The sequence below is a fragment of the Gymnoscopelus braueri genome, assembly GCF_963280865.1.
Source record: "Gymnoscopelus braueri genome assembly, chromosome: 4".
Taxonomy (NCBI): Eukaryota; Metazoa; Chordata; class Actinopteri; order Myctophiformes; family Myctophidae; genus Gymnoscopelus; species Gymnoscopelus braueri.
Window position 1 is genome coordinate 22,342,885 of NC_137605.1, and position 15,478 is coordinate 22,358,362.

Here is a 15,478-nt window from a genome sequence, read left to right on the forward strand (position 1 = left end):
TCTTTTACTTTAAAAGAATTGCTGGCACAGTATGAACATATTTTTTTATTTCATTGGCACTGAGAGAGTTAATAGTGACAGTTCATATTTTTACATTTTCACAAGCTAGAAATGGTAAATTTTAAACTTATCAAAACAAGCCCCCTGGGGCTTTTTGTGTTATCCTTTTAGCATAACCTTTGACCGTACTACCTGTACTGTTAACAATCCTGCTAATAAAGTATTCAATCAATCAATCGTTTAACGTTTATGACCGTTAAAGTTGGTCGGTTATTGATCATTATTATGTAGCATATGTATACATTTACACCCAAGTGAGCAGATATCGAACAGTAGGGTTCTTCTACTGACCAATGACCTTAATCAATGTTTATCCATTTCTTTCCATGCAAACTGTAATTCTCAGGGGGGAATGTGCATATTCATTACCAAGAGGAGAAGTGCTACGATGAGGAAATCTTCTTTTACCACCTAGGATGTCATCAGTGGGTTTCTGCTGGGGAGAGTCTGCTACATAGTGAGTCCTAGTGTCATTATCGTATTTCCCAAAATACCATAGATCTGCTATTTTCGCTACTCATACGACAGTACGAGTAGGCAATGGCTTAAATGGTCAACGCTACATAACTGTATAAACGTGAGTGTCTCACTTTCTCGTAGGTGGTGGGGCCGTGAGAGGACGATACTCTCACGTCGCTGCGGTGATGGAGGGCCAGGTACTGCTGGTTGCTGGGGGTTACAGCGGCGTCGCCCGCGGAGACCTTGTGGCTTACAAAGTTCCGCTGTTCATCAGCAGTGATCCACGGCGCAGGGTGAGTGCAGGAAGCACCAGAGAGTGAATGCATTGGAAGTTGGGTCATGAAGGAGACTGGTTAACTTGTTGGCAGTGTATAAGGAGTCAAGGCAGAAGGTGGTGTGGCAGTGATGAACAATAAATCAGATGGAAGTATTAGTGCACTTTGTGATGCCGGTGCCTTTGTGCATTCTTCAGGATGCTGTATGTGCTGAGGCACCCGACGAGAGCATGTGTTTGAAGAATCCAGAATGCAGCTGGTGTGAAGGTCGCTGTCGGGAGTACCAGCCCGCCAACCCAGTAAGACCCCCCCATGCCATTGCATCTTCAATGTGGAATGAACGTACATTTTGTCTGTGTTTTTCTGACTATAGACAGAATCTCGGAGCTCTTATCAAATCGTTCCGCGCTACTATTTCGCAATTAATCCCATATGATTATATATCCCAATTTTTGTCTTGCTGTTAATATTTAGAAAATAATGCACTCTGCACTTGGTGAAAGGTCGATAATATAGAATGCCATAGCTTTAATAGAAAAGAAAAAAACTAGCCCTATACTCCAGATTATTAAGATAACCTCAATGTGTACAATGCTACAGTTGCAGAAGTTATCATGATTTTAGCAGCATTAACATCTATCATTAGAGGTTGCCTTTATCATGGGTAACCGCCACTTGTGTGTCCACAGTGTGGCAGCACCGGTTGCCTGGGTCTAGCCCGCTTCCTGTCCGACTGCCAGTCCTGCCTGGTGTTCAGTGGCACCCCACCCTCCCTGGTGCACGCCCCCGGAGACTTCGGCTGGTGTGTCCAGAACGAGTCTTGCCTACCGGTGTCAGGTGAGATGCAGGGAGGGAGGAAGGAGGGCAGAAAAGGAAAGAGGGAGGGGTTTGTTGTGCTCTGACGTTGAAAGTTGGGAGTTGACATGGGAGATGATTCCCACTGAGACTCTTTTTGGGGGGCACGCGTCAATAGATGAAGCGAGATGACCCGACTGCGCTCGCTTGACAAGCAATGGGCAACTCCGACTGCAATCCAAGTTGCCTCTCCTGCTGCAAACGTGCTTGGGCACAGTCAGGTCACCTCGTTTCTCACCCTTTTGTTTGTGAACGCACCACCCAGATGAGATGCATTGACAGCACTGGTTTCAGTCCAGTAAATGCATCGTTTGAAAACTGTCTTTTTTTCTTTTTGAACAAAATACATTATATAATCTCATAAGAGGTCAAGTGTATCTTCTGTTGTGTGCTGACCTCTCCCTCTCGGTCTCGCAGAGCGAAGTGCGTGCCGCGTGGACCAGATCTCTGGGGCGTACGGCTGGTGGGGGGAGCGTACCCGTTTCTTAACCTCCCTCCACTCCTGTCGCACCGAGAACTATGTCCCGGGACTGCACCTGCTCACCTTCCAGCACCCCCGCAACGACTCCCAGCCTGACAAGGTACGGAGTCCCAAATCTTAAATCCTTTTGCTATGTAACTACAGCACTAACCCCCCCCCCCCCACTCCTTCTCACTGCTTCTACTTAACCCTCCAAGTCTTCTGATTTGACACTGTAACCCCCCAATTTAACCACATGCATCCCTATTCTGGGCATGTCAGACATAGGTGATCAAAAATAGTAGATCTACAAGCTCACAACGTGCCACGCTGCGATGTGTTGTGAGCTTGTAGATCTGCTATTTTCACACTTTTGTTTGTTTGTTAACCCATCTACAAAATGTCTTCTAAACTGTTTTTTTTTTAAAACTTATTTTACTATGTCAGTGGTTCTCAAACTTTTTCATGTGAAGGACCCCAAAATGTATATGTATTTGGCCGCTGACCCCCATCTCAAAATATTTTGTTCCAGGGGACCCCCCAGAAGCAAAGATTTGAGTTACAAAGTTCACTTGAAAAAATATGTATTCAAAGATTTGCACACATTTTCACGATTTTTCTAAAATAGCAGATCTACAAGCTCGTAGCGTGGCACTCGGTGCTGCGCTATGAGCTTGTATATCTGCTATTTTTAAATAGCCAAAGTGTAAAATAATGCTTTTTAGCTCAAATCTAAAAATGACACAGATGCGTCCCAGGTCTTAATGGGTTAATCATAATCAAGCTTGTAAAACGGATATTTTCGCTATTTGATATATAGTATATAGGGTTTAAGTGGTTAAACTTAAATGTCACAAATCACAGTTTTTATTGTTTCTTTTCTGCCATGTGTATTTCAAGTGACTTTCTTTTATTGCTCAGTTCTAATTCTCTTTTATTTCCATTCTTCCCTGCTGCTTTTTGCCACATGCTCATAGAGAGGCGTACTATGTCATAAGTAGACTGTGTGCAGCAGCCAGTAGATAATAGTGCCTCTGTTGATGGGTGTCCACCTCCATCTATCTATCCATCCTCCACCTTCCTCCATCCATTCTCACCCCACTTCCCGCAGGTATCCATCCTCCGAAGCACCAACATTATCCTGAGCCCCACCACGGAGATGGACGTCGCTCTGCAGTTCCGCGGCTTCATCCACCCTCTGTGGGGAGCTCCTCCGCCCGCTCCCCCTCCTAGCGAGACGGTCGCCATGTGGGCTCGCATCCAGAGGCTCCACTTTGAGGCCCGCATGGCACCTGGGTCTAACTCCAACCAACTGGTGAGAGACGTCTGTTCCGAAATGACACTAGGGAGTTTTATTTGAATCTTCATGGTATAACTAGAACATCTGCAGTGGTTGAAGGTTGAGAAATTTAGACCTGGGTGTCGGTACGACACCTAGTGGTTGACAACTAGTACTTCTTGAAGCTCCTGATGCCTTATTGGCAGAGTGGTAGAAAGTTGGTCTCTCATGCAGGGAGGGCTGGACTCAAATCCCAGTAGAACATGGAAGTTATGGATTACAGCTTTCACTCCTGTTTTGACAAATAGACAAAAGACTTCAGTGAACATCTGCATGTTTTAGTTTTTTTTCCCAAAATGATATTGTACTGTAAGTACAAATGTTAAATAATGACATATTACGGTGAAAGAGCTACATGTCTTTTTCGTTTCTACATTGCTATTTTATTAAGCCCTTCTCCACTCTTCTTTACTTCTGTACTACCTCCCTGTCCTCCCTTCTCCTTCTCCTCCTCTCCCTTTGGTTGCGGTGAGAAGGAGGTGGTCGGTCGCTGGGCAGCTCAGCAGGAGAAGGAGCTGAAGCTACTGACCCGTCCGGACGGGAGTCGTCTTTTCCCCAACCTTACCCGGGGGAACCGCTACCTGGTCCAGGCTGAGGGCTACCTCAACAACTCGGGCTCGGGACAAACCAGCGAGATGGCCCTCATCTGGAACAGGACGGCACTGCCGGGAGGAAGTGTGAGTGCCAAGTCCGAAATACATGGGGCAGCTGCACAGGAAGTTGTTTTAGTTTAACGGATGCAGTTTTTCTCAGTGACATTTAGTGACAATTTTAAAAGAAAATAGTATATCTTCAAACTCATTACAAGTAAAAATTTGCGATATGGTGTGAGCTTGTACATGGGCTGTTTTCCCTATAAGTATATTGGGTTGGATAAGTAGTATATAGCGCTTAAGCTGTCAACAATAGGGCCTGACTTCTAGCACAGTGGATCAGTGTAGCGTCATAATGTGGAATCATTGTACAGCTGCACATGAAAGGGGTCCAGTAATACGAGTGCAACAGTATTTTAGTGATTAATACAGAATTGAGTGAATGGACAAAAGTTATAAGACATGTTATGGTAACCAAGTGTCCTTGTTGCCCATGAAAAAAACCTAAAAACAAACATGTTCTGATTAGGGGTGTGCCGATATATCGTCCCGCGATATATCGCGATACGTTTTCGTGACGATATGTATCGTTTTGGGGGAAAAAAATATCGTTTTTTTTTTTTTTTTTTTTTTTTAGACAATAATAATAATCAGGCATGCAAACAGCCCCGAGGTGAAAAGGGTGACAATATGTTGTTGTTTTTTCGGGTCAGGTGTCACACTATTGCCCTATTTGGATTCAAAACGGCTAGTGGAAGCTGAAAAGCTACAAGTTTGCATTTCTGAATAATGCAAAAACAGAAATATTTGTTTGCATTTGCTTTTTTTCTCCCCCATATATTTTCATAATAAAAGAAAGTGCGTATCGTATCGTATCGAAATCGCATCGAAGTTGTGAGCCAAATATCGTATCGTATCGTTTGGTGAAATTAGTGTATCGGCACACCCCTAGTTCTGATATCTTCCTAGTCGCTTAGTCTGGTTAATTTCTTTCTAGGAGATCTCCTTCCTGTTCTTGGAGCCGTACCGCTCGGGATTCTGCTCGGGGTACATGTCCTGCCTGGCCTGTCTGTCGGACCAGTCTTGCGGCTGGTGTCCATCCCTTGCCCGCTGCCTCCTGCGGGCCAACCAAGAAGAAGAGCCCTGCCCCGAGGAGCAAGGAGACACCCAGCGCCATCTGCTGTTGGCTCCACAGCACTGCACGCTGTGCGAGGAATACAGGGACTGCTCAGCATGCACTCAGGTAACCATGTTGCGATGGGAGATACTGTATATGATGGCCGTTTGTTTGTCTCTGTGCTGCTGATGTTGCCATTATATGATGGGTTCCAGTGCAAAATGACTTATCTGCCTAAATATAAGACAAAATGTATGTTGATGAGTAAGAGTTCAACTCACAGGACTCACAAAGTTATTTTCAAGACAGAACTCTCAAGCTGAAAATAGACATTTTTAACTGAATGTCGACAGACTGAATGAGTACATGAGTAAAATGATTGAAAATGAAATCTAACCTGCAGGACCCATACTGCGAGTGGCAAATCAACTTCAGTAAGAAAGGCGACTACCAGTGCAGCCGGCGGGGAAGACTAGAGGGTTCCATCCGTGACCCAGTGGGGTGTCCTAAAGTCTGCAATCAGTGAGTAATATCTCTGAATCCTCTGACCCAGTTGGCTTCCACCCACCTACTTTTTGTCCTCAAAACAAACTCACATGGCAATGACATTGTGCCTTGTGTGAAAAGGTAGAGATAATGCATTGGCTGGGAATTTAACCCAGGTCAACTGCATGGCAAGCAGCTATGCTACCACTAAGTCCAGAATAGATTTTAAAATTATTTTAACTACTTATAAAGCATTACACGGGCTGGCCCCACCTTTTATTTCGGACCTACTGCCCCCTAAGGACAATGTGAGATCCCTCAGGTCCTCTGACAAAGGCCTTCTTAAAATACCTGCGTCCAATCTCAAAACAAAGGGTGACCGGGCTTTTGCAGTGGTTGCTCCCACACTGTGGAACGCCCTACCATTGGCCCTAAAAAATGCAGAGTCTGTTGAAGGTTTTAAGAGGATGTTAAAAACACATTTGTTCCGTAAGCATTTTACCCATGAAGTTCTACCTGACTTTCATGGACAAATTGCTTTGTTTTAATCCTTGTTGTATTGTTTTATTACTCTATTTATATACCTTTATACTCTGTTGTTAACTTGTTAATTTTGTTTAATCATGTTCCATTGTATAGCACTTTGTAACCTTGTTTTGAAATGTGCTTTATAAATAAAATGTACTTACTTACTTACTTACTTACTTACTTACTTACTATACCACCAATGCTTGAATCTCACCTCAGCCATCCGAGTTGACCTCTCAGTGGAATGTTACGCACTTTCCACCTACAATGGCAAATCATTACAGGTGTGAGTTACAAAAGCAAACAAACATTGAAAGTTGAAATTATACTCAATGACTTGATTATTCTCCACATAAAAACTAAATATTAATTGCCTACAGTGGTAAAATGATTAAATCAAACAAAAAAACTGTGTATGGAAGTAATTTGTCCAGTTGAAATCAAATAAATCTTCAAAAGAGAAAAGGAGATTAAATAACAGGACTTTTTTTCTGTCTGTCTAACTTAGGCGGAAGACGTGCGGGGAGTGTCTGTCTAACTCTAGCCAGTGTGCGTGGTGTGAGTCTGCTCAGGCCTGCTTCTACTTCGCTGCCTACCTCACTAAGTATCCGTATGGAGAATGCAGAGACTGGTATGACAGGTAAGCACTGCAATGAGGTCCATGTTTGAGTTTTCTTTTCTCAACATAAATCTTGTCCTTGTTTCAACTGAACGCTTGAGTTACCACTTTTTTAAAGGTTTTGTTTGTTGCTGCTGGTTACCTTCACGGCAACAAAAAAAAAAGCATAATATTGTTGTAGCTATGTCATATTGTGTAGAAAACAGCATTCTATGTACATTTTTGTCAGTCAGTCAGTGGTGTATAATTCACTTTTTGTATTTCATCTACGGCCCAGTGTCCACTCGGTGCCCCAGTGTAAGCAGTGCTCGGCTTTGAGTACTTGCACAGACTGCCTGCGGACATTCCAGTGTGGCTGGTGTGGTGACTACAACAACCCTACGATTGGAAAGTAAGAAAAGGCAAACACGTGATTTAACGTGCAGAGACCCGACACAGATCCACTTCCAACCTGGCTTCCCTATTTTCGGCAGGGCATTATAGGCAAAAAATCTCTAAAATAGCCTAGTCTTATATGCTTAATTTACTTTGTAGTACGGCGGTGTAGCATGGCGAAAATAGGCAATCTACAAGCTCACAACGAGTCTCATCGCGACAGGTTGTCACCTTGTAGATCGGCTATTTTGACCATGTGACAACGTCATGCAATGTAGTGTACATCAGGCTTAACACTTTACCTGCCAATCACGAGTATAACCGTTGATGAAAAATACACCCGTTTACTGCCAAAGTCTGCCATCCACGAGTATAACCGTTTTTCAAAAAAAAAAGTTTTTTTTTTTTTTTTTTTTTGTCTTTTTTTTTTCAATTTATCCACACAGAACCAGAGATATCACGATCCAAAGATTTCTAGCTCCATTCACTCCTTGGTTAACTTATTACTTTAAAATCCTGTATCTCGGCTCCTGTGTAAAAAAAAATTAAACACTGGCACTGGGGGAAGTAAAATAAAAAAAAGCCTCTGGCAGGGAATGTGTTAAGTGGCTGAATACCAGCGAGGTGTTTTTTCTCCCCGTTCCCATGTAAAGTTGTCTTCTGCCCCAATGTCTGCTCTACTGTGTCATTAGTTTTATTGTTATTATTTAGCATTGTTGGCACCTAACTCCCATTCTTTCACAAAGGGTAATTACTGATGTACGAGTGCCCTTGATTGTTGCTGTGTTTTTGCCATTCCTTACCTGTATTCCACCCATGTACGCAGATGTCTGAGAGGAGACTGGGCAGGGATGGATGACCCCTCTGTCTACAACTGCAGTGTGGCTGTGGCTGAAGCCAGGGCTGCCAAGTAAGAAACCTGAACCCCTACTACATTGCGTGCTTTCCTACTAGTGTCACTCTGTGAAAGTGTTGGCAATTAATGCCAGTTTTAGCAGCAGAAAGAGTCCATTTGGTTACATTAGTATGCTCTCAGAGCTCCTTAGAGCAAACACAGACAAACAGCAGTCTAATATCACCGATTTCTAACAACAGCAATTAGGCTACACAGGGGAGACATCCTCACAAAGAGAAGATAGAAAATGCAAATATAAAACAATTATCATGTGGCCGTAACAACACGCAAGACTTGTGAGCTTCCATGCAGTCATCCGTCGTGGATGCATCTGTGCATCGCAAGTAAGGATTCACTGACCAATTCGTAGTCGCCATTTGTATCACCTCAGCCTGCTTGGAACTTGTGTGTCCCGGGCACAAAAAAAGTACCTCCAGTTACCTAACTACCGGTAATAATAATGATAATAATAAAACTTGAATTTATATAGCGCCTTTCAAAACCCAAGGACGCTTTACATAAACAAAAACTACCGTAACTATATGTCAAAAGTATTAGGTATATGAAATATCAGATTCAGTATTTACAGTTTCAGTATTAACCTCTTGAATCCCAGCATCCATATTCTGGGGAGGTTCTACTGAGTATTGAGGGTTTAAGTAGTTAAGTGGGTTAATATCCAGGCCTAGTCTAAACAGGTTATCGTGTCCTTCCTGTTTGATTTCTCACATTTACCATCTCTCGTCCTTCAGCCCAGATCCCCAGACGTTGGCCCCGCCGCGGCCCATTGAAATGGACATGGACATCGAACTGGAACGACTGGAGCTCCTGGACGAGGGGGAGTGGGACGCCGTCTGGTCCTATCCCTCCTGTCCCGACGTGGAGGAGTGCAGGCTGGGGCTCCACAATTGCCACGCCTTCGCCACATGCGTCAACACCCCCACCTCCTACGAGTGCCACTGTGAGAGGGGATACACGGGGGACGGCACTCTGCACTGCAACCAGACGTAAGGAGCCACCATTTTACTTTCTTACTTACAGTATGCTCTTCCCTCCCTATGGGGCATAAGTCATCGATAATGTGTGCCACCATCTTACCTTGTGTTAACACCCCTTGTCCTATTTGAGTCATCTCCCCCGCCTGTCAGGCTTTGTAAGCCCTTGTAAATTAACTCTGTGTGTGTTAAGGGACCCATAAGGGTCCATTTGGATCCATTTATACTCATTCTGACACTTTTCACTCCTTTATTTTATCATGGATGTTCATGTTTATAGTGGTGTTTAGTTTGTCTACTGTAGTGCTTATCGTTCCATTGTATTCAATCAATGTATACATTCTCATGTTTATCAACATTGATACTTTCTGAACCCTGCTGCCACTGCACTCCTCAATTCTGACATTCTGACTTGATTCTCTCCCCCCAGTTGTTATAATGAGTGTCGCAAGGGCCAGTGCAGCGGCAGCCCACGGTTCGAGTGTGAATGCTCCCTTGGCTGGACGTCCGACCCTGCTACCCTGGTGCTGAGTGGGGTAGAGTGTGACGTCGACTGCGGCTGCAACTTCCACTCCACTTGCATCACTGCCCCGGGGATCTGCGACCAGTGTCAGGGTGAGACATGACAGATGGCTGGGCTTTGCAAACTTTTTCTGGTGTCTCTCCTGTGTGTGTACATATAGATGCTACATTATATGTCAATGTCTTTGTTTGCTTTGTCTCTTGTTCACCCTATCTTTCTTTGCCTTGGTTTTAAAAAAAAAGAATTTTCTTTCTTTCCTTCTTTCCCTTTGTTTGCTATCTTTTGCATTCTTTCCTTCGCTCTCTTTCTGTCTCTCATATCCTGTCTTCTCTGCCCCCCCCGCGTTTAGACTGGACCACGGGCCCCCACTGTGAGCACTGTCGTCCAGGTGGTTTTGGTTCGGCTCTGGCTGGCGGTGGCGGCTGTGTGCCATGTGAGTGTAACGGCCATGGTGACCCGCTGCAGGGCTACTGCCACAACCAGACGGGCCAGTGCTACTGCACCCACAACACCCAGGGAACACACTGCGAGTCCTGCCTGGCTGGATACTACGGAGACCCCAGGTGAGAACACCTTACAGATCCGCAACAGATCGGTTCTGTTTTTGATTGTCAGAGTAAATATATTATTTTTATTTTATGTTCTATTAGTTTTGAAGCAACAAGATATTAAAGCCTGTACAAATGAGAAAATCTCTAAATCTTTCTGTGTTTTCCGAGTTTTATCTCTGTCTCATAATGCCCCTGTGCTTAAAAAACCTCATGGCACAACACAAGTCTGAGGATACATCAAGTCCCATCAATACTGATGGGACTTTTGTTTTGCTTAAATAATAACGTGCCTAGTCTCTTGTCTCTTCATCATTTCTCTCTCTCTCTCCCTCAGCAACAACGGCACATGCTTCCGCCAGTGTCAAGGACGGTCCATATTGCTCTCCACTACCTCCACCTCCCCCCTGCCTCTCTCCTCTTCCCTGGGGTGGCGAGGAGGCATCGGGGGAAAGGGAGGCCTGTCTCACTGCCTGTGGGTTCTGTCTGTGACCGAGAACCTGGCTCCATGTCTCCCCGGTCAGCTGTGTCCCCCTGTGGCCCTCACGCTGCACCCTGACTCCCACACGCAGTGTGCTGTGAGTACTGAGTACTACTGACTGGACGTGGGCATGCAAATAATTTTAATATCGATATCAGCTTCTACAAAATGATTGCTGACATCAAAGAAAGCACATTATGGACAAGCCATTGAGCCATATCAACTAAGACCTCTTCTTTAAAAAAGAACTGCCATGTCGTGTGTGCTTTTGAATTGATGACAGTAGAGAATTTCTCACACACATGATATAATGTATCAGAATTCCCATGACACGTTGCCATAAATCTCCTGTTTGTCTCTCAGAGCTCCTACATCTATGTTTTTGACGGCCTTCCTCGCTTCCTGGGCAACGGAGTGGTGCATTCAGACCACAATCTGATTGGGGCGTTTTGTGGGACCACCAGGACCCAGCCAATCACAGTGGAGGCCACCTCGGGTAACAACTAATGCCTGCTCCTTGTATATATTGCACAGATTTGTTCATTTTATATCGTTTTAATTGGCAAATTGAATGGTTTGAGAACTCTTAACTCTTAACACTTATAATATTTTTTTTACCACCAGGTGTGATCTCGGTCTACTTTGAGGCCAACGTGTCCTCAGACAGACCCCAGGGCTTCAACGCTTCCTACTGGGTGCGGCGCTGTCGCCAGAGTGCAGATGGCGGAGAGGACGGGTCACCGGTGTGCCAGGGAGACGCTCAGTGCGAAGGAGGCCTCTGCCAGTGTCCCCAGGGCCATGGCGGGCCTCACTGTGACCGGCCAGTCTGCCCCCAGGAATGTGGACTTGGAGAGGAAAGAGGATCTTGTAATATAGTAAGTGCTGCGATGGCTTTTGAGACTGCTGATTTGCATGTAGTCTACCAATGTGTACCCAAGTTCCTTGTGAAGAGCTAATTGATATCTTTGCTCGTCTCAGTCGCTGGGAGTGTGTGTGTGCTCCGATGGCTGGGGTGGCTCCGATTGCTCTGTTCCCGTGGACTCCAGTAGCTTGGTGTGGGAAACGCTATTGAACACACAATTCACAGTGGTAAGCGACTTAATATGGCTACACAATCATGCACTCGAACTACCCAAGTAATTGAAGCTTCTCTCTTTTGCATTCACCTCTCTAGTCTAGTTTTCTTAATCTCCCCTGCTCTCTTTCCCTCTTAGCCTTTCTGTACGGTAGGCGCAAGACAGGGTCACGTAGTAAATGTATCCCTATATTCTTGGCAATATTGAAACATTATCCCATCTATAATACAATACAACATTATTAATTTCCAGGGGCATCCTAAATAACTACTACTAATAGTATTAATTTCAGAGGGGAAAGTTTGATTTTGGTATTGATAAAAACAGATGAACAGATACCGCCAGTAAATGAAAATGGCCTAAATATAAATATTAGTTTAATTTAAAAAATCACACCCTGTGTGAAGTGGGCGGTGTCTTGCTAGCTTATCACAATACTGAATGGAGTCAACCAATCCTGTACAAAAGATAAATACATTTATTGAAACACTCTTTATGATGGACGAAACCATAACTTGAAAAAAACAAATATTTGGTTTTTTTCAAGTTATGGTTGCTTATATAGGGCTGTGCACATGTGTCATGTGACACTGGCCAATCACAGTCCTGAATAGACCGTGATTGGCCAATCACAGCGCAGGATAATTGTACATATTTCCTGGGCCCAGATCACAGCGCAGGAAAATGTACATTTTTCCAAATCTCACTTATAGGGGCGGTTTCACCGCCCAAAAATCACACCCTGTGTGAAGTGGGCGGTGTCTTGCTAGCTAATCACAATACTGAATGGAGTCAACCAATCATGTACAAAAGATAAATACATTTATTGAAACACTCTTTATGATGGACGAAACCATAACTTTAAAAAAAACAATTTATGTTTTTTTTTTAAAGTTATGGTTTCTTATATAGGGCTATGCACATGTGTCATGTGACACTGGCCAATCACAGTCCTGAATAGATTGTGATTGGCCAATCACAGCGCAGGATAATTGTACAAATTTCCAAGCCTCACTTATAGGGGCGGTTTCACTGCCCAAGATAATTGTACAAATTTCCAAACCTCACTTATAGGGGCGGTTTCACCGCCCAAAAATCACACCCAGTGTGAAGTGGGCGGTGTGGTCACAGTGGTCATGACAGTGATGGAAGAAGTGATGGAAGAAGTGATGGAAGAAACCATAACTTAAAAAAAACACATTTATGGTTTTTTTTAAGTTATGGTCCTATTTATAGGGCTATGCACATGTGTCATGTTTCCCTAGCCAATCACAGTCCTGAATAGACTGTGATTGGCCAATCACGGTGCAGGGTTAGGGGGGTACATTTGTGGCCAATCACAGCGCAGGATTTGGTGTGCAAATATCCAAACCTCACATATAGGGGCGGTTTCACCGCCCAAAAATGTGTTCTCCAACTTATTATAATTTATATCATCTAAAATATATAGCAAGCACAATGTAATCACACTGAACACAACTACGTATTAAAGTCCCTAAACTGACTCTTGCCCCACAGAACCAAGCTCACAGGTTCCTCCAGAGGATGGGCCACTCTCTGCTCTCTGGGCCCCAGGGGAACCTCTGGATGTACGGGGGACTCTCTCTCTCAGAGGGTATCCTGGGAAACGTCTACAGGTGAACAATGACATCTTATTTGACAACCCTTTAAAAAAAAAAAGGAGTCTCCAGTATTATTGATTTGCCATATTAAAGCCACAATTTGAGGTTGTAAATTCAGACGTTGTATGTCCATCACTGAATGTATGAGTGACATGCTTGCCGTCTGGTTCAGATATTCAGTGTCAGAGCACCGTTGGACCCAGATGTTGACGAGCTCAGCAGAAGAAGGCTCCACCCCCATCCCTCGCTACCACCACGCCTCTGCCCTGTTGACCAACCACGAGCCTCTCCCCGGCGGCAAGGGAGCCAGTCACAACTTTATGATGGTGGTGGGCGGGGTCACCGAGAAGGGTGTTGCCATGGACACCTGGAGTCTCAACCTCAGCAGTTTAGTCTGGAGAGAGTACAAGGTGAGAACTATGGGATACACGCACATATATATGTCTTATACTATATATTATATAGTATATTATTAGAGACTGACCTCGATCTCCTCTCCCACCCTTAGAGCTCAGTGCTGCCCCCGCTGGCAGGCCACACTCTAACGGTGCGCAGAGACACCTCTGCGCTGCTGATTGGAGGTTACTCTCCTGAGAACGGCTTCAACCACCACCTGCTGGAGTTTAGTCTCCTGTCTGGGAACTGGACCATCGCCTCTCATACTGGGACGCCTCCTACAGGTCTGGAGGAGCTCTAATAGTCTTTTTAATAATTGTCCCATAGTTCTGACATGACCTATCCTGTAACTGGTCTATAAACAAAATGGGCGATGTGTTTTACAGCACTCTTGTGCAACTACATGGCTCTTTGTGTGTTGAAAGCTGTAATATAGTGTTTGTATAGCTTGTAAATTACCTGGCATATAATCAGCACTTCCACTGTACATGATAGTGCTTTATGATAAAGTCTCATACAGAGACTCATTATGTTTCACTCTGGCTGACCACTGAATTGTCTTTGAATCTTCCTTCAGGTCTGTATGGCCATTCGGCGGTGTACCATGAGCAGACTGATGCTGTCTATGTGTTTGGAGGCTACCGCTTCCATGTGGAGACCGTGGAGCCTTCTGGAGAACTCTACAGCCTGTACTACCCCAACCTCACCTGGTCTCTGCTGGTCCCCTCACAGGGAAACAAGGTACTGTTGTGTAGGTAGTATGGTACAGTACCTGGCCTAGGCACTGCCAAACTGGTATGGTAGGGAAAGGGAAAGAGGGTTGTTCTATCACACTACACTTTGCACGTACATGAAATGTGTGCTCTCCAAACCAATCCACTTTATTTATAGAGCACAATTTAAAACAACAGTCTCTGCTCTGCATTTAACCCATCCGAACAGTTTGGAGCAGTAGGCGCTATTAATACAGCGCCCAGGGAGGAGGAAGGGGTTAAGAACATAATTTGTAAACAACAAAATACAAATATATAGAATTTACAAATAACATGATTGCAATATAATACAAATAATTGAAAACATGATGGAAATACCTGATTATCCATGACAAGATTACTGATTTTTTTTTTTACCACTTTCAACCTACTTTGGGACTCCTGGTTAAAATTTGCCCAAATGTTCCAAAATAGCTGATCTACAAGCTCATGACGCATCGTGATGCGGCACGTTTTGAGCTTGTTCTGTTTACATCACTTGTTTGCTTGTTCATCGTGTAATTAAAGTTAAATGTTATTTCCAATAGTTGAATATACTAAGTATACTTAATTTGTTTTTCATAATTCATCAAAAAAAAATTTTTTATTTGTTTGCTTAAAGGGGAAATCCACCCATTTTCAATATTTAACTATGTCATTAATATAGCATAAAGGAGTTGTGTGGAAATAAGAAAAAATTAAAAAAAAAATTAACATTGCAAAAAAATTTAACATTGCAAAAAAATTAACATTGCAAATTACACTGTGATGACTCATCATGGTGTAATTTGCAATGTTAATTTTTTTGCAATGTTAAATTTTTTTGCAATGTTAATTTTTTTTTTAATTTTTTCTTATTTCCACACAACTCCTTTATGCTATATTAATGACATAGTTAAATATTGAAAATGGGTGGATTTCCCCTTTAATTGTTCTCGTATAGAAACTTAAATGAAATCTCAGTTTTTCAAATTGATTTCAAGATTTAGCAAATTGTTTACAAAATATCAGTCAAAACATCAGT

The 15,478-nt window shown here is 43.6% G+C and overlaps 1 protein-coding gene across 3 annotated transcripts in view; it reads left to right on the forward strand.

Annotated features, from left to right (window-relative positions):
• megf8 (multiple EGF-like-domains 8) overlaps positions 1–15,478 on the forward strand; it is a 35,129-nt gene that overhangs the window by 7,823 nt on the left and 11,828 nt on the right. For 2 of the 3 annotated variants that reach the window (XM_080427681.1, XM_080427683.1), the window contains exons 10-32: positions 407–517; positions 661–812; positions 992–1,093; positions 1,484–1,631; positions 2,067–2,230; positions 3,221–3,424; positions 3,925–4,125; positions 5,039–5,284; positions 5,562–5,680; positions 6,681–6,812; positions 7,069–7,182; positions 7,993–8,076; positions 8,814–9,068; positions 9,487–9,671; positions 9,929–10,142; positions 10,465–10,705; positions 10,972–11,104; positions 11,233–11,483; positions 11,587–11,697; positions 13,203–13,321; positions 13,479–13,716; positions 13,815–13,986; positions 14,280–14,443. In XM_080427681.1, coding sequence (XP_080283807.1) covers positions 407–517; positions 661–812; positions 992–1,093; positions 1,484–1,631; positions 2,067–2,230; positions 3,221–3,424; positions 3,925–4,125; positions 5,039–5,284; positions 5,562–5,680; positions 6,681–6,812; positions 7,069–7,182; positions 7,993–8,076; positions 8,814–9,068; positions 9,487–9,671; positions 9,929–10,142; positions 10,465–10,705; positions 10,972–11,104; positions 11,233–11,483; positions 11,587–11,697; positions 13,203–13,321; positions 13,479–13,716; positions 13,815–13,986; positions 14,280–14,443 — 3,860 coding nt within the window. The remainder of the gene's footprint in view (positions 1–406; positions 518–660; positions 813–991; positions 1,094–1,483; positions 1,632–2,066; positions 2,231–3,220; positions 3,425–3,924; positions 4,126–5,038; positions 5,285–5,561; positions 5,681–6,680; positions 6,813–7,068; positions 7,183–7,992; positions 8,077–8,813; positions 9,069–9,486; positions 9,672–9,928; positions 10,143–10,464; positions 10,706–10,971; positions 11,105–11,232; positions 11,484–11,586; positions 11,698–13,202; positions 13,322–13,478; positions 13,717–13,814; positions 13,987–14,279; positions 14,444–15,478) is intronic. The other variant, XM_080427682.1, reaches the window with a different exon arrangement.